The sequence below is a fragment of the Canis lupus genome, chromosome 30 (assembly GCF_048164855.1).
Source record: "Canis lupus baileyi chromosome 30, mCanLup2.hap1, whole genome shotgun sequence".
NCBI lineage: Eukaryota > Metazoa > Chordata > Mammalia > Carnivora > Canidae > Canis > Canis lupus.
Genome location: NC_132867.1, coordinates 29,265,317 through 29,291,159, shown reverse-complemented (window position 1 = coordinate 29,291,159; position 25,843 = coordinate 29,265,317). Strand labels below are relative to the sequence as shown.

At 37.1% G+C, this 25,843-nt stretch overlaps 1 protein-coding gene and 1 pseudogene across 1 annotated transcript; both read left to right on the top strand.

The window, feature by feature from the left end:
* Window positions 1-17,400: 17,400 nt before the first annotated feature.
* On the top strand, window positions 17,401-17,925 carry LOC140621416 (keratin-associated protein 13-3-like; annotated as a pseudogene).
* Window positions 17,926-25,115: 7,190 nt separating this feature from the next.
* Window positions 25,116-25,736, top strand: KRTAP27-1 (keratin associated protein 27-1). Its single transcript, XM_072806451.1, has one exon. It carries the CDS (start codon window positions 25,116-25,118, stop codon window positions 25,734-25,736), a length of 621 nt encoding a protein of 206 aa, XP_072662552.1.
* The last annotated feature ends 107 nt before the right edge of the window (window positions 25,737-25,843 follow it).

Genomic DNA, 25,843 nt, shown 5'->3' with positions numbered 1-25,843 from the left:
AATGGAGAGGGGGAGCTTACTTCTCAAGCTCAGTGTGGTCATTCATAATTACTCTACTTCTTATGCCCTTACTACATTATATGATGTCAGCTCCTTGCTCTGAATTTAGCTCACTAAATATACTTTGCACTTCAACTTGGCATTATAATTCTTTTGTGAAAAATGCTGGGAACTTAGAAAAGACAAAGACTTTTGCTTTTAAAGAGCTAGTTGACATGTATTAGAGGAGACAAACTTCCTCCCATTATCTTGTGTGAAGGGTGGGTGTAAGGGGGATACCAAGGGAGCTTCAGGAAGAGGTAACTGCATAAGCATGACACATCACTTGGAAGAATATTGTGTGAGGTTCAAGGAGGAAAACAGCAAGCTCTTTTTATTAAACTCGGAAATCTGGGCAGCAAATAGATAAGAGATTACATAATAATTAAAAATGAGCTAGTTGCAATCCTACAGGTCTAGAAATAGACAGTAGCAGCACTGATGTTTGAGAAAGCCTGAGCCTCATGTCTGGAATGACGAGATATCATTGATAAAAAAACAAAACAAAGCAAAACAAACAAACAAACAAACAAAAAAACAACCTTCACATTTGATACACAGGACTAGATCTTTGGGCTCATGTTATTCTTGGGAAGCAAAATTAGTGTGCTTATTTATGTGACTAGGGACTCATTCAGTTGCAATTAACAATCTAATAAAATGCTAACACACACAGGGTAGAGTTCAGGGATGCAGACGATAACTTGAGAGGCACTGTACTCTGAATTAAGGAAACATGAGGTGTTTCTTAAGTTCAAAATACTTAAATACTTTACACAGCTATTCAACAGGAAATCATACATCTCATCATATCTTACCTACCACTGCCCCAGGAGCTCCCCTTATTGCCTCCTTAGGGGTTTTCTGATTTCCTAGTGTTCTGCTATGTTTGTTCTCATCCCATTGATTTGTTTTACTGCAACAACTCATTTTTAAGGAGACATTCACCATCAGAGTTGTGCAAGGGACTGCGTCCCTTTTTTTTTTTTTTTTTTAAGACTTTATTTATTTATGAGAGACACAAAGAGAGGCAGAGACACAAGCAGAGGGAGAAGCAGGCTCCTCGCAGGGAGCCTGATGCTGGACGCCATCCCAAACCCCGGGATCACGCTTTGGGCCAAAGAGAGATGCTCAACTGCTGGGCCACCCAGGCGTCCCAAGGCAAGGAACTGCCTTCTTAAATTATGTACCCCAGGCCTTTCCTCATTCACCCCAGCCCCAGTCCTGGAGTGCATTTACCTCTACCCTCTAATTACCATGTACGTTGACTGTCACATGCACGCCAGCCAAGCACCGTTGCTTTCTGCAGGCCCCACCACATTTGTGACATGGAGTCTTGGGTCTGGGGACATAATAGTTGTCACTTCTCAGTTACAGATCTTGCCTTTACCACCCAATCTACCTGCTTTTGAAATTGTTTATATATTTTGCCAACCAGTCTGTAGATATAAATTACTTCTCAAACTGCTGCATGGTCATATGTCTCATGCATAGACTACACCAACTTCTGGTGATGTTGAAACCTCTCTACACAGTCACAATTGTCAAATAATGAATATTTCCTTATTGGACTGTGGACTTTTCCTGGATAAAATGTACCTGTTCTAAGGTACCCCTTGTAATTGGACAAGCAACCATCTACCTAGAGAAAAATAAGTTTTTCCCATCACTCCTTTTTTTTCCCCATCACTCTTTCCCTTTGATTCATCCATTAAGAAATTATTAAATTTTAGTAATGTTACATTTGAACGCTTATCCCTTGCAATGAAGTGGATCCTTATAAGCAAGTAGAAAATAATGAAGAAAAATTAGATTGTGGATATTTAACTTACTGGAACCAACATTGTGCACTCTATTATTTTTCATTAGTGTGTGTGGTCTGGTATATCTTTTGGGTGCTCTAGGTTTTAAAGACATATTGATTTTTTGTTAAAAAAAACACTAAATTTCCAACTTAGGAGAATGTTGCTTTATGTAGGTAGACTAAGCTTTTGAAATCTTCTAAGTTTCTTTTGCTTTTATGGACAGAGAAATAAAGCAAATAAAAAATATGTTGGAACTTAGCTTCTACTGCTGGTTCTATGATTAACCAGACCTTGATCTTGTATCCATCATCACTTCTCCGGGTATTACCTTGCATATATGTAAAATGAGATGGTCCTTGATAATTTGTGATCTCTAGTTTCTTTCAGCATTACAGACCTATTCATATTATATGATAATAATGTTCTGTGGGGGTGGGCTGTTAATGTTCCCACTACAGTTTAGATTCTTTTATGTGGCCCACAAAAAAGAGGAACAGAAAGCTAATGTGTAAAGTGGGATGCAATATTAAACAATAGCATTAAGAAATAACTTCAAACAGTAACATCATGATTCACATGTAAATAAAAACCAAAAATGAATGAAATATCTTCCTGAACCCATTAATAAATGAGGGAACCATTGCAAAGTTGCAAGTGGCTTGAAGGAGAATTCAAGGGACATGCTGATGTAAGCTGTTAGAAATGCTGAAATGAATTTACAAAGATCAGTGTAGAGTGGCCACTCTATAGAGTGGAGATTCATGGCACTGGACAGAAATCATTTTCATTTCTATGGACAAGAATAATTTGCATTATTATCAATTTTCTACTACAAAACACATCGAAAGCGATAAAAAGTGTAGATACTCTGAAAGGTGAGCCACGCAGGCCACATAGGAACTCATTCTCAGGTCCCCTAATTCAAAGTCTTTCAAGACTTCTGACAACAGTATGTGAAATCAGAATTGTTAATTGTAAGACATACTAAAACATACAATAATGTTAACAACATTTTTCTTTAATATAGAAAATAAGAAGAGGAAGTTATATACACGAATATGTGGAAGGATCCATTCTTTCAACTTATGCTTTGTGCCTACTTGTGACTTGAGGAAAAAAAAATCACATCCCTATGTAATAATTTACCTTTTAAGTAAAAATTTTATTTATTTATTTATTTATTTATTTATTTACTTACTTACTTACTTATTTATTTATTAGAGAGCACAAGTGGGGAAAGGGGCAGAGGGAGAAGTAGACTCCTTGCTGAACAGGGAGCCCAACAGGATATAGTGTCCCACCCGAGGACTCTGGTATCATGAATCCTGTGATCAGGACTTAAGCTGATGCTTAACCCACTTAGCCACTGAGGTAGCCTAGGGGTAGGATATTTTGACTTGACCTTTCTTCCTGCCCTGCCCCACCACTCACTTCACCTCAGTTGTTATCACTGTTTGATATCATTGCTTGGGAAAAACAAGCTTTACTCCTTTAAAACCTCAGATTAAATTAAATTAAACAACATTTTGTAAACGTTAATAGCCACAACAGAGAGTCCATATTTCAGGTTCACAACTCTTTTAATTTTTCTTTTTTTTTTTAAAGATTTATTTATTTATTAATGAGAGACACAGAATGAGAGAGAAGCAGAGACATGGACAGAGGGAGAAGCAGACTCTTCGCAAGGAAAACTGATGCGGGACTCGATTCTGGATCCTGGGATCACGACCTGAACTGAAGGCTGGCGCCCAACTGCTGAGCCACCCAGGGTCCCTAAATTTTTCTAACATGAAATAGCCGTTGATGAAATAGTTCTCCATCTTGATTGCAGCAATGGTTACATGAGTCTATACATGGGATAAAATCACATACAAATGTACATACACACAATGTGTGCATCTTTAAACTGACAAAAATGACAGTTTTGAGCTAATGTCAATTTCCTGGTTTTGACATGGTAGTACAGTTAATTAAGACACCACTATTGAAAGATACAGATGCAATGAAACGCCGGGACACCTGCACCCCGATGTTTCTAGCAGCAATGTCCACAATAGCCAAACTGTGGAAGGAGCCTCGGTGTCCATCGAAAGATGAATGGATAAAGAAGCTGTGGTTTCTGTATACAATGGAATATTACTCAGCCATTAGAAATGACAAATACCCACCATTTGCGTCGAGGTGGATGGAACTGGAGGGTATTATGCTGAGTGAAATAAGTCAATCGGAGAAGGACAAACATTATATGGTCTCATTCATTTGGGGAATATAAATAATAGTGAAAGGGAATAGAGGGGAAGGGAGAAGAAATGGGTAGGAAATATCAGAAAGGGAGACAGAACATGGAGACTCTTAACTCTGGGAAACGAACTAGGGGTGGTGGAAGGGGAAAAGGGCGGGGAGTGGGGATGACTGGGTGGCGGGCACTGAGGGAGGCACTTGACGGGGTGAGCACTGGGTGTTATTCTGTATGTTGGCAAATTGAACACCAATAAACAATAAATTTATTATTTAAAAAAAAGAAAAAAAAAAGAAAGAAAGAGGCACCTGGGTAGCTCAGTAGATTAAGCATCTGCCTTTGGCTCAGATCATGACCCCAGGGCTCTGGGGTTAAATGCCACATTGGATTCCCTGCTCAGTGGGGAACCTGCTTCTCCCTCTCTATCTCTGTGTGCTCTCTCTCTGTTTCTCAAATAAATAATAAATAAATAAAATCTTTAAAAAAAAGTTGTCACATCAGAGGAAACAGTAACTTTCAAGGGATTCTATGTGTAATTTTTGTGACTTACTACAAGTCTATAATTATTTGCAAAAAAAAACACAGCTAAATGAAAATTAACCATATGTTGACACTATAATTAGACTATCCATTGGTAAGATGTGATACAAGGTTTATACCAGGTATTTCTGGAAGATTCACAGGGACACGTTAATGTCTGTGGCTAAAAGAGACAAGATGCAGTCATCATTGACATATGGAAGTTCTTAATCCATTAAGAGTAGATAATATGGGTTGTAAATGAAGTCAAAGGATTAGAGATTTTTCTTTTCCTCTATGTTTCTTCTTTTTTTCTATGTTTACCAGGTGTCTATTTCAGAATTTGTAAGGTTTCCCAACAATCCTCATTTTATTTCTTGACGGAGTCAGTAAAATTCCTCTACTCCAAATGACTGAAGCCCCATTTCCCAATGCATATCTCTTGGAACACTGATTTTAAGGGACACATAATAGATTAGATACAATTTTACATTTATGCGATGAATATTGGACTACTCAATCAGATTTGCTTTCTTCCCCTTTCAGTTTTAAAATATGCTTAAGTATATTATGAATTTCCAAAGGAAAGATTACAGTCCCCCCTCCCCGCTCTCCATGGTGGAATTGATAGTGACACTCCATATGCTTTCCTGAATTCTTTAGGCCAGATAATATTATAATTTTTAGTCAAAATCAGTTTTAGTCAAAATTTATACTCCAGACAATGAGGTATTGTCCTTATTTCAGGGAATTTTTGCAAATGGATAAAATCTAAATTTGTTTTTGATATACACTCTCTTTGGTACTTTACCAACAAAATAATCCCAGTCATGTAATTGAAAGGGAAGCTGTTATCACACTCATAATCATAAAAAGACTGAATAGTGGCTGATTCTATGTTTTTAACAGCTTACTCTTCCTCCCGGGCAAACGACCACAGAGGTTAATGTTTGACTATAAAATTGATTCCAGAGGACTTCACTTTCTGTGTCCTATGGATACTGCAAGGTGAAGAGGTGTCATTGATTGCTCATATTCTCTAACTTATAAACCAAATTTGAAAAATGCTTTAGCTTCAACAATTTTAGGGTGATTTCTCATGGTCTATTATCATGCTAGGTAAAGCAGGAAAAACAAACAGTCAAACCACATTTAGCACATCCTCAGGAGCGGCAAACTTCATTCTGGGAGAATGATGTAGAAATGGTCTCCTAATCGATTGTCAACACATGGAGCAGAATGCTTTGTACAGCAAGCCTGCGTTTACTGAAGTCAGGAGATGGAATCCTATTCGTTTTTTCATTTTCACATTCTTGACGGGAAATGAATATGGTTGGGAATTTTTAAATGACTTACTTTTTACTTTCCTACTCCATACCTTTTGTAGAGGGTTTAGCACTTTGCCTGGGATTGTCTCCTATCACCTCCACTTTAATTCTATCTTCTGGGGTTTTAGGTGCCAAAAAGCTTAATAATAAGATTTTATCTCAACTGCATCATGCATAGGTCTTTCGCATTTGTAGCTTCATATTGTGGCTTAACAAATATAGAAGGTAAGGGTGGGTAATGAAATATCTGGAGACAGGCCCAGTCTTACTTTTTTGGCTTTATAAAGTTTTTGTTAAAAAAATGTTTAACACATGACTTCACATACCACCACACTCTTTTTTATATGAAAAGTGGAAATAATATTAGTTAATTCACAGGACTAAGATGAAGAATGTATAGATGAGAATTACATAATAATTTAGAGTAGGAGGTTAAATTTTTAATTTATTGAAGGTACTGTGCTTCAGATACCTTGTTCTGAGCACATTCCCTTTGCTATATGATGTGATTATCAGATGCATGGCATCTGATTAATTTGTGAATCAGATTACATATTAATTGTCTTTTAGCAAGTGGGAGGAGCATAGAATAGACTTTGGTCTGCATTACTGAGATTCCAAAATGTATGAAAAAGACATCACTATTTCAAGCAGAAACAAAAGAATGGTTGCTTTTTCCAACATGGAGAAATATCAATTTTGTGTCCCAGAATTTACTTGTGACTAATTTAATATATTTCCTTGCTTAAATCTTCACTCTTTGCTGTGTTAGGTCAGAGTAAAAATGAGTAAAAATTTCAGGCAAAAATGTGCAAACCTTTAAAAGAGTCCTTATTGCTGAGATACCACTTTGGATAAATCCCTATACATCAATGCAGTATGTGATGAGAGACACTGAAAAGTTAGAAAAACATGACTATTGAAATAAAGAACCACCTGGCACCCATTAGCCCACCAGATCCTATTCTTGGGGATAATATTTGCAGTCATTACTCTATTAGTGATTCTGTGGGGAATGCCAAACAAAAAATTACTAATAGTCTTGAAATTCAAAATGAATGAGCTACATAAGTTATTATCTTTGCCTGTTGAACTTTGAAGTTTCACAAATGAGTAGAGAATGAAGGCACATCATCGCCTTGAAGCTGCTGAAACCACATAAACCAGCTGATACTGTCCTGAGCGCGCCTGCCTGTTTATAGGCTTTTGATCCCTGAGTGGTGAGACATGTTTGTAAGTCATGAATTGATTATTACCAGAAACTCCCTCTTCCCCAAATGCAATTAGAACTAGGATAGCTCCTTCCAGGGGTAGGTACAGATTTGGTACAGAGGAGTCAGGGCTCTCTTATCTGTTAATCAACTGACATCCCAATTGTGCCCTGCTCCAGCCAACATTAAACAGTCTAAGCATGTGACTCCTGAGGGAACAACATGCATGTTTGAATCCACTAGTCTAACACTTATTGGCTATTTGTCTTGTATCTATTGTAGGATCTCTCAAAAATTCAAATTCCTTTAATGTAAAAAAGAGATAATGATAGTATTTATATCACAAGTTTATGATCAGGAAGGGATGATAAGATATCCAAAGCAACTAAAGGAGTTCCTTGGATATAGAAAGCACTCTATAAATGTTAACTATTATTTAGACTTTGTATAGAACTTATGTCCCCCAAGTTTAATAAATACATGTGAGTCCCTTGACCTAACTTGTTGCATGAGCCATAAACATCATATAATTTTAATTTTTTTAAGATATTTATTTATTTATTTATGAAAGAGAGAGCTACAGAGAGAGAGAGAGAGAGAAAGAGAGAGACATCAAGCCAGGCAGGTGAAGGGGCAGAGGGAGAGGGAGAAGAAGATTCCCCTCTAGGATCCTAGGATCATGACCGAAGGCAGAACTTAAGTGACTGAGCCACCCAGGAGCCCCCATCACATCCTTTATATAGTCTAAAACCAAATATTTATTCTCTCAATTCATAAACATTTCAGATATCCACTGAAGTACACAATAGTGTACTCTATTCCCTCCCAAACATCAGAAATATATAAATATATAAATAAACATAATCTAATCCAATACTATATATATACATATATTAATCCTGTATATATATGTGTGTGTGTATATATAATATATATTATATTATATATTATTATGTATTATATATTATATATTATATTATATATATTATATAATATATAATCCTGCTTGCAACCTAGTTCAGAATGTCCTTATAATGCTTTTCTATTCATCTTAAAAATACATACTTCTTTTATACTTCTGGGCAGTCTTACCTCTTTGCCTTTGACTCTGATCTTCACTGGAGCTTGTCTGGTCTTTAAGCTACCACATTCCTCTATCAAGGTCAATCAGGGATCTTTAGACGTAATACCCACCTCTCACATAACATGAAAATGTGATATCTATAACATCGCTTTGGAAATTTTTATTTGTTCAGCAATTTTCAGTGTGCTTGAGGAAAATAATTTGGTATTTGCTTTACTGCTTATGAATACAGCCCCTAAGGGGCCATTAAAAATTTACACGCTATAAATTTGATGGTAGATTACTTTTTAAAAATCTTTGGGCTGAAATTTCCATTTTCTTAGTTAATATAATTTAAGTCCACTTATATGAGACATTCCATATTCATCCAGCTGGTAAAGAGAGCCAAGCAGAATTATTTTTCCATAAAACTCATTTGATTCTCATGGAGTATCATGATCATGGAATGATCTTTGTCTTTTATGAAAGATTTCTGTCGCACACATTAGTTGTTACTGAACAGAAGTACATGCTTTATAATATGGCAAGCCACATTAGGAGTGACTGAGAAAAGAATCACAACAAAATATAATACCATAAGCTGAGAGGAAAGAAGACAGCTATATCTCAGCATCCTGTAAATGAGCCTCCGAGTCCAATGAAACCAGGAATGATGACCAACTGCTTTGAGTATACAACCATCATCTGAAATCCAAGGCAAAACTATAAGCTAGCTTTTACCTACAAAATACAAGTAAGCATAGGCATAATATTGTTAATCTATTTGTTTGAAATTAGGCAATACTCTGAGGCTTTTATGCAAATGGTAGTGTAAGAAGGATATTGAAATTGGCTGTCAAGAATGTCTCACCAACAGAGTGAGCACATAAGCTGTCTGAGCCAGCAGAGAATATTCAGACACTCTTTAACATTGATAACAAATGAATTAGGTATAATGATAATATGTTTCAACTGCTGAGTTGGAAATTTCTCTTCCTTTTCTCTTACAGAATTCATCTACCCCATCTTATCTTGTGGCCCTTTATACCCCAGCTACTATGTCTACCTACTGATCTCTGTTCTCCCAGTCTCCACCTAAATAGGTCTCTCTATAGTGACCTGAGAGAGAGTTGCTAGAAGCCCACTGGCAGCCAGGAGCCAACCTTCTTCCAGAGACTATCAATTCAATGGCTTCCAATATTTAAATTACAGATCTTATGATTCTGAAAACCTGAATTACTATCCCAGCTTCTACTGTGAAAACTACTTCTCTACAACTTAATACAGACCAGCCTGTAGGACTGGCTTTTATAAATTAGCTTCATGGCTCTTCAAACTCCTATGGGAAAGGCCACTTATATTTGTTTACTACAACGCCTCACTTCAGAAATTGGCCATCAACTACTTAGTTTCTCTGAGAGATACATGTTCTATCATCATTTTACAATCAAAGAATAGTCAAAAAAAAAAAAAAAACAGTCAAATTGGGAAACTATCTTATGTCAGATGATAAGAAAATCTATAAAAGAAATTATACTGTTATTTCATATTCTTGTTCTACAATGTGACAGGTATGTCTCTGTTTACTAAACTAAACTTTTATGGATTTTGAACATATTCATGTTTTTCTTGTACATTTTAAGACTTACTGGCTTACTGGGGTTGCACTTTTTTATATTACAAATTACTATATGGATAGCTTTGGATTCTGATATATATATATATATATTATATAAATCAATAAGGACAGCCTATTTGTAAGGAAGCTTCACTTGCAGTGAACAGAGAATAATACATAAACTTGTGGCATCACTATGTTGTAGTTGTGAAATTAATGTAACACTGTGTGTGGAGTATACTAATGAGTAAAGAAAGGGTTAAGGTATGGGCAGGGAGAGATAGGATGCCCCTGACTCCCTGGACTAGGCCCGCACAGGGGACTACATGACCAGGCTCACAGAAATTCAAATGTGGAGAAATGCTGAAGCATTCAAAACCAGAACTAAGAGATCAAACCAGACTGCCTGGCCATAAATGTTAGAGAGTATTCTTTGTTTTGTTTTGTTTTTTGTTTTGTTTTGTTTTTTTGGCAGCTACATTGTAATCACAGAAAATGACCAGTCCTCAAAGAAGTAAGCCATTAAGGATATTATCAATACTTCCTGCTCAAACCAAGATGGAACAAGAATTTCAAGGCCACAAGCTTCCTGGTCAGTTCTGAAAAAAGACTGCCACTAAAAGTGCTCAGTGGTAACCCCTTTAGGACCCCTCTCACTCTAAAGAGCTTTTTTCTTCCCCTTCTGTTCTCACTCATTTTCACTCAATAAACTTTCACTTCACCCTGTTGTGTCTGAGAGATTCATTCTTTGGTTCCATGAGACAAGAACCCAGTGACCCTGTAACACTAGAAAAAATAGATAAATAAAAACAAACAAACAAACAAAATCCTCCAAAGAACAGTGACACTTGAGCAAAGACTTGGAGGATCTGAGGACATTAGTACTATATACTAACTGTTTCCCTTTGTCTTTGACATCTAAGAAGATTAGAACTGAATATGAGGCACAAGCCTGGTACTCCAGAGGCCCCTGTGGTCTGCAAATGTGTGGTCTTTTGTTCCTTGGAGAGACAGGGCAGGACAGTGGTTAAGGGCATGAGTTTCAAATTCCAACAGGATTCAAGTATTGGTTCTACAGTTCTTTAGCCACATGACTTTGGGCATTGTATTTAATCTGGGCCTCTAAATGATGATAATAATAGCACTTACCTCGCAAGGCTCTTTTGGGAATTAAATGAAATAGTGTACATAGATTCCTTTGCATTCAGGAAGAACTCAATAAAAATAATCTATATATTAAAAATTGGACAAGATGTTTCGGTTTAACCAGTGTTTATTCAGTATCCTCTATGTGCCCACTGTTGAAATTGTGGCCATTTCCAAAGAGAAAGAAGAAAGAAAGAAAGAAAGAAAGAAAGAAAGAAAGAAAGAAAGAAAGAAAGAAAGAGGAAAGGAGAGGAGAGGAGAGGAGAGGAAAGGAAAGAAAAAAGAAAAGAAAGAAAGAAAGAAAAGAAAAGAAAAGAAAAGAAAAGAAAAGAAAGAAAGAAAAGAAAAGAAAGAAAAAAGAAAAGAAAAAAGAAAAGAAAAGAAAAGAAAAAAAAAGAAAAGAAAAAAAGAAAAGAAAAGAAAAGAAAAGAAAAGAAAAGAAAAGAAAAGAAAAGAAATAAAAAGAAAGAAATGTATGGAGTCTCCCATGGAGAGATGCTTAAAACCCAGGGGCAGCAGCTACCTAATTTGACTGCTTTCCAACATTTGATGCTTTTTGACTACTTCCCTCTATTTGTAACATAACTTCAAATTGATTTTGTTTGTTAAACTCCAGATTGCTTTTACTTCTCTGGCTATTCCCTCTAGGTCTTTCATGGGCTTCTCTTTGCAAATTCCTTAAACATAAGATTTCTCAGGATGCCATCATAGGCCCCTGATTATCTCATTCTACCTGTTCTTGGGCTTTAATCACATTTAAGGGAGGGAGCCAAGCACAGTGGTTAAGAATATAGGCTATTGAATCATATTGCCATGTTCTGAACCCTGGGGCCCACTCTTTCTCCTAGGGGATCCTCTGATCCATTCTTTACATTGCAGCCAAAGTCATCTTACAGGAGGTAAATTTGATCTAGTTGCACTCATATTTATAACCTATGAATGGTTTCTCACTGCTACAGATTCATATTCCCTTGTCTAAGCCAATGAGGACAAATGAGTTTTGGAATCCAGAGTTTTTCTGATTTTAGAAAAATAATAGAATGGATAAGCTGTATATTATATAATGCCTCAGGCAGTATCTGGGACAACATGTCATAATCATATATATTAATTTATTTCTAAGGCACAACATAAGCTATCCACATTAAGAAGAAAAAATTAATATGCATAGTTTCCATTAGTTTGAGCCATGTGATTCCATCTGAAGAGAATATATCATGTTGTCTTTCACTTCCAAATTAATCCCAAAGAATTTTTGATTTTCAAAGATTTGGGGACCTTTGAAGAATGTCTAAACTCCCACTGTGGCTTCCAGAGCCACTTGAAATCTGGCTCCTCTCTCCAGCTTCATCTTCCAACTCCTCTCTTCTAACATTCTTTGATGAAGCTGAGTGTCTTGAAACAAGACCCCTTTGCCTGACTAACTCTTCTGCCTTCAATCCTTTAACTGAGCTGAAGAAATATACTATCTTTTGAAGATAAAATTAAGGCATAAAGGTATTGAGTGTGAGATAATTAGTGGTCAGATCATAGAATAACTTTCATAAAATACTTAGAAAATTGAATTTAAATTTACAAAGGTTAACCTAGACTTTTAAGAAGAGCATTCAGAGAAATACATAGAACACCAAGTTGAGAGAGGCAAGACCAAAGGCATGGGGGCACTAAGGACCATGTCCAAGAGCAAAAGCAGAATAACTGAGATGCAGCAAGATATGAAAGTAAAGTGTTCTAATATGTCTCAGAGATTTAAAAAAAATAGGAAAATCTGCTCATCTGAGATTGGAGAAAGGAAGTGAGGAAAAGGTAGGTCATAGATATCTCCTGGGCATCCCATTTTCAGTGTGGCATAGATGGTGTAGTATAACTAAGGTGGGTGCAAAGGATTAGAAGAAAGTCTGGGCCAGAAGACTGTTTACAAAGGCAGTTGAAGCTTCTGCTGGGTTTGCTGTTTTTGTGAAATACCCAGGGTGAAGCAAGGAAAAGTTTGGAAGTCTAACGACAAAATAAGATAGATATTTAGGTAGTGATAAAACCACCAATTCCCTAATTTATCCATTAAGGAGGTATTTAATGAAGAACAACTATATAACTTAGATTGTTTGTGAGCTGAAGATTCAGCATTGAACAAAAAAGAAAGATTAGAATTATCGACTACCCGCCTTCCCACTCCCCCGAGATTACAGCAGAGATGTGCCATTCAAAGAGTGAGTGATTTACCAAGGTAAATCAATGGTGTTACAAAACCTATGATTTAGTTAAGCTGACATTTTTAATCATGCAAGACTTCTTAATGTTCTTAATGAAGGAAGCGATGCATTGATTTACCTGTTGGTATACATTATTTATCTCATGGCAAATAGTAATGATCTCCATGGACTAGTTGTTTTCAGTAGCACTGCCCTAGTCAGATAAGACAGTTTAAAAAAATAAATATGTTATAAGGGTGATAGAATTAAGTATAAGGATGATATAGATATCATAAACGGAAGCCTAATTTATCCTGGGATATGGTGGTTATAAAGTGAAGAAAGACTTAATTATCTTAATTATCCAGATGAAGGAAGAACATGCAGGGCAGAAAAAATAGCATGTCCTTGTGGTAGGAGAAAGCTGGAAATAGTTTAATTGTGAGAGAGGGAAAGGGTCCAGCATGCAGATGAAGTTAAAGACATGAGCAGGGACACTACAGTGCAGCCTCACAAATCATGTAGAGGATTTATATTTTATCACATGTGTATTAGAAAACAATGATAAAGTTTCATTAGGAGAGTGATATGACCAGTTTTCCATTTTAAGATTTCCTTTTTTTTTTTCTTTCGAGATTTTATTTATTCATGAGAGACACACAGAGAGAGGCAGAGACAGAGAGAAACAGGCTCCTTGTGGAGATCTTGTAACAGGACTTGATCTCAGAGCCCTGGGATCACACCTGAGCCAAAGGCAGATGCTTAACCACTGAACCAGGTGCCCCTTCATTTTAACATTTATCAGTCAGGGGTAGGGAGCAAAGAATGGAGGGGACAATTTCTGAAAATGAGACAGGCCATTTGGCACTATTCCACAGCCCACCAAGAAAGGAAACTACTTTGAACTAGAGCAGATCTTCTTTTCCAAAAACTACTTTTGCCCCCATGCAACTTTTGGAAGCATATTTAATTGTTGTGGGGTGTGTGTGTGTGTGTGTGTGTGTGTGTTGGGGGGGAGAGCAGTGATTCTTCATCTAGTGGATAGAGCCAAGAGTACCACCAAATACCTTACAATGCACAGAATAGTCTCTGACAAATAAGAATTACACATTCCAAATTGTCAGTGATGATGAGATTGAGAAACCCTAGACTAGAAGGTAGGCAGTAAAAGGACTAGATAGATTTATGGAGAGTTTGGAAGACAGCATGGGCCACATTTGGGATGGATTGCATATATTAGGAGGACTCCAACTAGATGCATGGAAATGCTGCTTACTCAGATAAGAAAAGAAATATTTTATTCTCCATAGTAAAGAGCAAAAGTACAATTTAATACACATAAAAGTTGGACACCCTCACAAAACCTCCAAATTGAAATATCTAGTAAGTAATTGGATATCTGAGTCTAGAATTAAAAATAAAAACAGGTGTGCATGGAAATATACATTTGAATGACACAGAATATGGACAGTGTTTTAAGCCATAAATGGGAGGGACCTCCCCTATATAGAGAATATGTCAAGAGATGAGCACCAAGTGTCAAGAAACATTATGCCCAGGAACCCAAACAAGGGTACAGAGAACTAAGTGGAAAATGAGGAGTGGATGTCATGCAACAACACAGATGAACATGTTTCAAAACCAAGGGCACAGTCACTTGTGTTGAATGTGACTAAATGTTCACATAAGATCATCCTAAAAGTGTCCATGACATTTAGCAGCATAGAGCCATTGCTGAGCATGGCCATGAAATCTCAGTTGTGTGTTAAACCAGATAGAGACAATATGGTCATTGGAAAGAGAATAAGAAGTGAGATAGTTGACAAACTTCTTTTTTTTAATTTTATTTTATTATTTTTTTTTTAGTTGACAAACTTCTTAGAGGATTCTATCTTTAAAAATTAGAAAAGCTATATTGTCATGAAGGAAATGACACTGTTTGACATATTTGGATTGAAGAAAGTTGACTGTGTCACAAGACTGAGAAAACAGAACCATTAGAATGGATGAGAATGAAGCTATTTGAAAGAGAAGGAAATAATAACTGATCAAGGCCCCAAAGCCAGCTTCGTGTGGAGTGAGGGTGGGCGACAGATATCTAGGGTCACTTCATGCGTTGAAGTTGTTATGGTGAACTTGAGCATTACATTTAATTATGAAAGAGATACTTATTTTCACTTAGCATTTTCTTAAGGGTAAATTTAAAAGAAAAAATAATTCACCTGCATATATTTATTTTCCAGAAGTATAAGGATAGAAAGTTAATGATTTTGTATATTCTTTTAGTTCATAAATAATTTGGAGTACCCACCATGTGCCTGTTACTGGGTCAAAGAAGACTAAACCCTGTTGCAGATCCTGAGGTACTTCCCCCACATGTGACTCTTCTGCAAATTCAAAAGACTGAAGTAGGGGCTGAGTTGGATGAGCATGTGCCTTTGGCTCAGCTCATGATCTCAGGGTCCTGGGATCCAGCCTCCAACAGGGCTCCCTGGTCAGTGGGGAGTCTGCTTCCCACTCTCCCTTTGCCACTCCCCTGCTCACGCATGCTCGCTCTCTCTCTCTCAAATCAATAAATAAAATCTTAAAAAAAAGACTGAAGCCTTATCCATTCTGCATGACCCATATCAAAAGACATCCCTTGCAATTTCTCCTCTGTGGGCACCAAACCAATAGCTTAAAACAAACTAAGATTCCTGTGTCAGAAGAGTCAAAGCTTAGCTGAGCTGAACATCTGTCAGATAGTAGGAATTTGATTGAGCTTTAAGGGATGAAAAGGACCTGGAGAAGTGAGCAAAACATTTGGTCAAAAGTTGTAAGCAAACAATGGGCAGACTATTCTACTGGTGCCAGATAAGCAAATACTATAGGAGATTAGAAAAAAAGCAATCAGCTGGGAAACAAATAGGAAAGATCAAGTTACATAAATAGCTTTTTGTTTCCAAATTCTAAAAGCTGCTTTAAGGCAGAAGTTGGATATTATAATAAGTGAAAAAAAAAAAAAAAAGACATCTCTAATTCCAGGACTTTTCTTTATATCATTGATTTTTTTATATAGTGATAAGGATTTTAACTACTTATTATGAAGGTAAGTTTTATGCTTCTTTGTCTTCCTAGAACGTTGAGCAAAAAGAGAAGCTCAGCAGGGAGTGAAATGAATCACTCTCTGAGGTGTCTCATTTCTCACTCCCAACTGAGTTGGCAAAGGTTAGCACACTATTAAAATTCAAGTTTTTGCAAATATATTTCATTGGTAGTCAACTCACTCCAAAGGTATATCAGTTTTTAGCAATTATTCTCAGTGATAGTCTAAGTGTTTGCCAAAGAATTCTCTGCCTCACCTGGAAAAAGAATCCAATAACTCCATACTAGATAAAGCATGAGTTGCTTGTTGATGATAAGCTAAATGAGAGGACAAATCGAAGATAGTTTGAAACAACCATCTCCATGGTAACTTGGCATACTAAAAAACATTAACTAAAAGAATTAAGAAATTGTTCCTTCAATGACTACATTTCAGAATTTCATAAGAGGTAGAACTTCATAGGCGGGCACCTCAGATAAAATGCACATGTTATCACACCGAAATGTTGTTTTCCCACCTGGCCATTCACCGTTCATGTGAGTCTGGGAGTGGAAAGGATAAGCTTCTCAAGTTGTTGGCATACCTATGTGGCTCCTATTGGCTTTGAGGATAGGCATGCCTCTCCTCAATTAGTGATAATCCCTATCTCATAGGGTTGTTGCAAGGATTAAATGATACCATAATTTTCAATGTTTCACACATTGTACATTCTCAATAAAACATACACAAATATTTGGGAGGCAGGTGCTGATGACTGTTAGGAGTACATTGCTGGCCACAATTTATACGTTCATGCTCAAAAATCCCCAGAGTCAAGCTTGTGAAGAAGGGAGGGCATTATGTGCATCATGACAAATGTCTTTTGAAGACAAACCACATCTTATTTCCAGAAGGAAAAAAAAAAAAAAAAAATAGGTGAGGCGTGCCTTCTATAAACCAGAATAATTAAACAGCAGTTAAGAACACATGAATGTGTTCAGTTATAATTATAGCCTAGGTTAATTAGTCATTTTCATGACGAGACATGTATAAGAATGGGGAGGGTCTGAATCACATCTACTCCGGTTAGGGTACATATATAAACATGCCTGGGTAAAAAGAGAGGATATAAGAACATCTTCTCACTGTCACTCAGCTGAACTCACATCTCCTACCAACATGTCTTATAGCTGCTGTTCTGAAAACTTCTCCATCCACTCCCTTGGAGGCTACCTGCACCCCCTAAGTTCCCTCTGTAGCTCATCCTACCCCAGCAACCCAGTCTAAGGCACTGACCTCTGCTCTCCCAGCACCTGCCAGCTGGGCTCCTCCCTCTACAGTGGCTCTCAGGAGACCTGCTCTGAGCCCACTAGTTGCTAGACTTTTTGTGTGGTTTTCAGCCCTTGCTAGACATCCCACTACTGGCCAAGGACCTCCATGCTCTGCGATCCTTGCCAGCCAACTTATACCCCCAGCTGTTGATCCAGCAGAAGTTACTGCCTGGGTTATGAACTTAGAAGCTCCTATACTCTGGGCTGTGGACCAAGTGGCTTTAGACCCCTGGGTTATGGAGTCCACAGCTTCCCTTTCCTGGTCTATGAATCCAGATTCCACTGCCCAACCTACTTGGCTTCTAGGAGCTGTCAAACTTCTTGATGCCAACCAACCTGCAGATCTGGCTTCTCCCACAAACCGACTTGTTAAGGATTCTAGACCTGGACTTCACAGTTCCTCAAAGTCAATCTTGGCTATTGTCTGGCTAGAGTCTATATTCTGCCACCTAGAAAAGTATGATTAAATAAAAATCCTATTAATATGAAATCATTTATCTCTTAGATACCTATTCTGTTTTCCTTCTATTTTCTTCTATTTTCCTTCTTACTTCTTTAGTTAAAAATAAACCGAGAGGTCTTTTTTTTTTTTTTTTTGCCTTCAAATAAAATCATGTAATTTGATATTGCCACAGGTCAATATTAATTTAAAGAAAAAAGATATCCATTGGGAACTTCAAACTCACTGTTCTCTGTCTAAAAAGAAATATTTCAGAAGTAGTTTCCCTGGTAGGCAAAATTCTCTGACAACACAGAATTAGTTCCCTGAAATTTTTGGCAAGTGGAATCACAGCTTGGGCAGGGAGTTATTCTAAGCACTTCTCTGTATAATCATTTCAGCCTTATTAGGTACCTTGCTTTGGTTAAACTACTAATAAATCTAATCCCTTCAGAAGATGAGTTTCAGAGACAGCAGCGGTGCTTCAAGGGCACTATCCTGGCTACTTTAGATGAGGAAATGTCAAAATAGTTGTCATGAGTCCCTTTTGCAGACTTAAGCAAGTGGTAATGGAATATTAACTAACAGTAGTAACTGGTATGATGAGACAAACATCCAAAATAAGGATAAAATTAAACATTTGTGGACTTTATTATAATACAATTAATTCAATTTCTAAGACTTATTTCTCATCTCGGTGCTTAACTCTCTCCTTCCTCAGTCTAGTCACTCTTTACCTGAGAAGGAGGACTTCATCTCTTGATATCTTGGGCTTAGATCTGGATGTGATAACTAGATAGTCTACTAAACTCTTGTTTTGGGAAACACAGTCATCAACATTTGAAAATACGTTAAGTGTGAAGAAAATATCTAAGTAGATACAGATACTCATTGTTCATTGCCCTCACAAAGTATTTCTCTCCCATCTTCTCAAAAGAATTGGGTTTTGTGTCTGTACCCCCTCTAACCTACACATAGTTTTATAAAAGAATGTGACTATGCTCCAGGTTTCAGGATGGAATCTGCCTAGTTCTGGGAAACCCCGAATCTTCCCTGAAAGTGATTGGTTCTGGATGGAGCATGTGATCTGACTTAAACCAATGTGAAACAAGGAGTGATGTAAACAGGTGCTTCTGGTAAAGTTCTCGTGCAGTTTTTTTGAGCAACCATCTCTTTCTCTGGATTTTGTCATATCATTTTTTTTTTCATTTTTTTTAAGATTTTATTTATTCACTTGAGAGAGAGAGAGAGAGCATGAGTGGGAGAGGAGAGGCATAGGAAGAGGAAAAAGCAGACTCCCCACTGAGCCAGGAGCCCTGCTTGGGGCTTGTTCCCAGGACCCTAGAGATCTTGACTTGAGCCGAAGGCAGATGCTTAACCATTTGAGCCACCTAGATGCCCCTGGACTTTGTTGTATCATGTGTGGAATGCTATATCCATCTTGTATAAGACCTAAAAATTAAACCATTACATGAAAAACAGCAAAGCCAAGAGAAATGCAAGGAGCAGAGCCCAGACCGTCTCATTTCTGGATTTTAGTAAATATGAGCCAATAAATTTTTCTTATTACTTAAACCATTGTGAAAAGCAATGCTTTCCTAAATGAGACACTCATTTAAAAGCTGAAACAACACTCTTTCCCAATAAAGGCCCTATGTAATGTTAAAGATTGTTTGCAACCCACCTTTTCTTAATTCCTCTCCTCACTACTCCCCACATGCATTCACTCCACCAATATGCACTCCACTAATGCTATCTACTCCTGTTTCCTGAAACACATTGCAGAGAACTGAGCTCTTTTACAGTCTTACACCTTTTAGAAGGAGTGTTATGTCTTTCTAACCCTTCAAAACCCACAGAAATATTATCTCTTCTCTCACTCCTTTTTGGTAGAGTCCACAATCAATAGAGTTGATTATTTCCTACACAATGTTAGCACTAAATTGCTTATATTTTTGTTAATTACAAATTCACTATTTTATATTTTATTTAAAGATTATTTTGTTTGATCAGTACTGTTTATTTTTGTTATAACCTTGATGGAATCTTACCTAACGGGTTCTAAATAGTAGTAAATAATAAATATTAATAAAATAGATGAATGAATAAAATAGATCTAGAGTGATAGTCTCCAGGATGTATTATGTCAACAGAAACAAGCATTCATTCATTTTTGCTAGTTAAACTCAATTTGGATAAGCTAGTTGTCAGTAATGTAATTAATATCCTAATCAGCACATTATAAAAAATGACGTAGTACCATCTAATGATATTATCACAACAGTGGTAGCTATAGGATAAGTTGGAGAACTCAAAACAAACAAATTCCCACTTCTGGATCACACAAAGGCAGAAAAACAACTTCACCAAAAGCTAACCTCAAAAAAAAAAAAAAAAAAAAGCTAACCTCAGAGACAGGCCAGAGTAAATGCATCTGGGGAAAGGAACAAAAGTAAGTGCATAATTACTATAATAAACCATGACACTTTCACATCCAAGACATAATGGAACAAAGAATTCAAAAAGATGGGAGTTAATGTTCAAATGGCCAAGGTACTATGATCCATTCTTTCTTTCCAATGACTTTTTGTTAAGGGCTACATAGACAGTGAGTAGTACTCTAACTTTCTCTTTCCTTCCTCCCTTCCTCCCTCCCTCCCTTCCTTCCTTCTTTCCTTTCTTGGCTATTTGAATCAAAGTCTGATGTCATAGCTTTGTAAAATATCAAGAATTATCCCAAGAAGCAAAATTATATAGAGATAGTTTCATAGAAAATAAAATGATATTGCATGTGAATACTTTTATTACAGTGTTCTATAAGAATCTATTTACCATTAGAAACAGATAAGGCTGGCAAGAGAGCATTTCCATATTCCATATAGTATCATTATAATGGATATCTAATTCTGAGTATTTCAGAGACTAAAATTTTTTTTCAGTATTCATTACAGTGTCTGAGAGGGGTTATATGGGACTTGACTTATTTTACAAAATTTTGTATTTAAAGGAAGTTGGTCATTCCCCTTGGCACACTCTTTTGAGGTGGACCAATGAGAAACATACTTTTTCTTTATTCTCAGAGTTACCCTCAAATACAATCAGACTATTCATTTTAAGTGATGGATTTCTACCAGCATGCATGACAACTAATAGCTTACTGACTTCAGTCTTTGTTCTGTCCTGTTAAAATTTTTATAAGTAATCTTAATAAAAATTAAATGGCTTAAAGGAAAGCACAGATTTCATTCAGTAGGTAGATTTGACAAGATGCCATTTCATGTCCTTTTCAACTCTAGGATATTAAGATTCTGATAGAAAATCATAGAATGTGACACCTAGAAAGGACCTTTGAGATCTTCTCATCTAAAGTCATTATCTTAGGAGATATCCAAAGAGGCAGAGCGACTTGTCCAAATTCATGCAGTGAATTAATAGAACCAGGGCTAAAAGCCAGATCTCTTCACTCTTGGTCTAGTATTCTTTCATCGCTATGCAATCTATCTATATGAGTGACTTTCTGGTTAGAGAAGAAGAATAGATTTAAATTAACTTCAGTCATTTGGTTTGTAAAATAAAACTAAGGCAAGGATAGAGGAAATAAATTGTGGTAGAACTGAATTGAATTCTAATTTTTTAATTTATTTATGTTTTACTTTAATACAGCTGAATAAGTGATTAGAAGTCCAACATAGCAACCTAATCAAATATAAAAGTAATATACACTGTTCAACCTTATCATCATCAAGTTCTAAGTCCTTGAGAGATAGAAACAGGTTGACTAGACATTTAATGGGTGCGATGAATACAATCCAACCCTTAGAAGAATGGAATGTACATTTACAGACACAAGAAACCATAATCTCAAACATACAGAAAAGATACTGTTTATTTTACCTTATAGTTTTATATCAATCCAAGATTGATGGTGCCATCAGAACATTTTTGTTTTCACAAAGATCCTTCACCTGATCAGAAATAATTGCTACTTTTATTCATTTACCATTCCAAATGTGGCAGGCAATCAGGTATCATATATATCATCTCATTTCATCTTTAAAACCATTTTATGAGGCTGATGCTCTTACAACTTTCATTTTAAAGATGAAGGATCCAAGGCATAGACATTTAAGGGAAATGTTCAAGGTTTGTTATTATAGATCTTGGCTTAGAATCCTAACTGGAGAACTCTTTCTCGTATTTGATTTCTTCTTCATGCAATTTTTGATATTCCACCCTCTGGTGGCACTGAAGTACTACTGCAGCTATGATCATTTTTATATTGTTAAGACTTGGAATTGTTCAACCATTTAGCCCAAAGTATCCAGTCATCATAAGCAATCAGGTGACTATTTCTACCTATTTGGCAAGAAAACTAGAAGATAGACTACATAATTATCATTGTTCAAGTGCCTATAGAGTGAACACTTAGTTTTTAGTAGGTTGCTTGAAAACAATCAGAAGGTGACGGGTTGTCCCAGCAGATGTCATTCCACAGTAATAAACCTAGTAACTCTTTCTATAAATCCAGCACCAGCTAAAAATCTGTGTTTACTCATTGAACCAAAATTGCATGCTGAAACACCTATTAATTCAGCACTCACTTAAATAGCATGTGCAAGTTAATGCTTCAACCCAAAGAGAAAAGAATTCACGGGGTGGCCTTATTCACAAATGACAGACCTAGCATCACTATTTGACATTTGGAGATTGGAAACTGCACAGGTATTCATTAATTTGCTATACATTGTGAGGTTAATAAGAAAGCAGTCTGTTGGAGACAATTATGTCAATGCTGGCCTGGACGATGTCCTGCCTCTGTTCCCCCACCCCTGAATCTGGCAACAGGGCTCTGTTGTGCTGACAGTGAAAAGTGGTACCCTTTTTTCATGGGAAGGCTTTTTAATACATGCCTCCATATAATCAAACATTATTTTGAAATAATTGACTCAGTTTGTGCCTTGCTAATAAGTGGTTCCTTAATGATTTTGCTCTTATTTCATAAAGGAGTAGCTGAAAGGTAGGTACAGGTTTTATTTTATTTTATTTTTTTCCTTTAAACTCTGTACCCTGGCCAATTCTTGAAAATCTTGGGTCTGTCAAGTTTTCAGAACTCTATCCATTCAGACATTAACTATAATTTGAATACATTTAGCAACTTCCATTTATTTAGCAGCTTCTGTTCATTAATTTTTCAAACTACATTTTTGGAACTCTCATTATATGCCAGCCAGGCCTTGTGCTCAGTGCTGGAGATACAATAGCAGGGGAAATATACATACTTTTTGCCTTCATGGAACTCAGAGTGCAGTGGCAAAGGTATAGTGGAGAAACAAATAAAATCATTATAAACTGAGATAAGTTCTTTGAAGGATGAAAAACAGACTCTGAGATGGAATTTTCTTTCAAACAGGGTGATGAAGGAAAGCCACTATTCAAGGTTGCTCTTATGCTGAGACACAAAAGATGAAGAGAGGAGCTGCATGTGGAGGAGACAGCAGTGAAGGGATGAGACAGACAGGCAGCTGCACACACAAAGTAATGAGGTAGAGAGAGGCTTGACATGCTCAGGAGCCCAGTAGAGGCCTGTGTGAATGGAGGATGTGGGGCAGGGGGAAAACACAAGATTCGGAGTTAGAAAAATAGGCAGCACCCAGGTTTAGCAAGCACTGGGTAAGCCAGGCTAAGGACCAGGGATCTTATTTTCAGGGTAGTGAAAATCCATTTAATACTTCTAAGCAGGAGAGTTACAAGTGACAGTGGAAGCCTCTATGATGATAAATACAAATATGCATATGATTTAAACAGGGTGTTGTTGGGGTCATGTGGAGGGCATACTTGGTATTCCTTTTAAACACACAGGAGTGGTCATTCAACATTGTAAGTAACTTGCACGTGTGGTAAAGGCATCCTAGACAGGTTGGGTGTGCAGCTTGTCAGGTTGAATATATTCTGATGTGTCCTTTGAAATATATGATATCCCCAGTCTATCCCATGTTAAGGAGGAGTTTGTATCAGAGTTGTTCTGGGTTCCTGAATGTTCTTGATTTTCTTCAGATCTGAGAAAGGGGCCAGAGCATTTTGCTAAAAATGTGCTTCTGTTGTTTCACTGCCATGAGCTAAGCTAGGTGAATTATAGAATGTGCTATCGAAAATCGTGCTGCCAGGTCCTGTGTTATAAGGATGAACCTAAGCTGATACAGCTGCAAATGTGATAAATGCAGCTGCCTGTCATCATTCTGCAGTCAAAAAACAAAACACAATAAACAAAAAATGAAAAGTGCATCTGAAACAGGTTTGTTACAAAAGCAAATTATCAAAGTTGAGAAGCACAGATAGAAATACATACACTAGTTGGTATAAATACAGACATAATAAAGAATATGTCAAAGTCCATTGGTAATTCAGAGGAAGAAGTAGTAACCTGTAAATAGGAAGATCAGGGAAAAGCTTCATAAAGAGGCAACATTTATCTTTGACCTTCAATATGACAGGGGAAACAAAATGTTAGACAAAGGGAAAGATGTTTATAAGGCAATGGCCACTTTCAGTACCTTGGGTGAGCAATAAAAAGAGATTTCATTGTTGAGTCCTTCACACATCCTGATCAATTGAACAGACCAAGATCTAAGTAGAATGAGCTTAATTGAATTGGCTTCTGACTGAAAATGTCTTGATCATATTATTCTATTCTGCCAAAAGAGCATCTTTCCAAACTCTAGTGCTGAATATTGATCAGTTGTTTCCACATCCATTTGTTTTGTCCATTTACCAATATGGAGAGTCACGGCAACTAAGGAAAAAAAAAATGTTAGCTTGGGTGGCATGTTGGGACTCATATTTGAGAAACTCTGCCCTGATGAGTCAGCTTTGGGGCTAACATGAAAGCCATTTTGAAGATTGAAAATGGACTGGCTTCTTTGTTAATAAGATGTCATCTTCATATGTTACTAAACAAAGTGCTAATGAGATGTTATCCTTCAAATTAGCTTAGGCAATGAGGTGGAAAGGAGTCTTGAGAAGAAGCCAACACCCAGTTTTCTGAGTATATAATCTAGCCAAAAAAGAATCTTCAGACCTGGCATGCTGAGTCCTTATGACCAACTTCAATCAAGGGTTTCATCAGTATGCCCCAGAGCCAAGGCCGCTCACTCAGGAGCTCCTACAATGTCCCACCACTCTCTGCCATCGTACATGAGTCTAAACTTATAAACTTTGAAGATGGATTGTTTTTACCCAGCAGCTGCCATGGCAAGACCTGGCTCCTGGACAACTTTCAAGAAACCTGCAGTGAGACTACCGGCTGCAAAATGCCCAACCGTAAACAGGAACTGTGCACTGAGCCTAGCTGTATGCAAAGTGCCGGCCTCCCCAGAGTTGTCCAAACAACTTGTTCCAATTCCAGGCCCTGTGAAAAGACAATATGCCAATCAGGACGTTCCTCAGCAGTGTCGGAGTGTGTTTCTCAGCCTTGCCAGTCAGGAAGCAACCAGCAAGTGGGTTTTGTAGTCCAGAACTGCCAGCCTGTGAGCTACGTGGCAAAGAGTTGTCCACCAAAGGCGTATGTGTCTAAGAGTTGTCAGACTCTAGAATGTGAACCTGGCCAATGTCAATCTCAGAGCTCCGAATCCAGTTCCTGTAGGCTTCCGGTCTCTGTTGCAACAAAGTCACAACTCCTGGAATCTTCTTCTAATACTTATGATCCAACTTGCTGTGTTACTGGTGGTTTGCAACTACCTTGTAAGTGAAGAATGAGTAGAGTGCGTAGATAGGAGATAACATATTCTAATAGAGGTAAATTGATTTCTTAAGATATCTAGGAAATTTTGTTTCTCTAAATGCATATTATTGTGCA

Coding starts and splice junctions, on each gene's coding strand:
- KRTAP27-1 (XM_072806451.1), top strand. CDS start 25,116: ATGCCCCAGAGCCAAGGCCGCTCACTCAGGAGCTCCTACAATGTCCCA.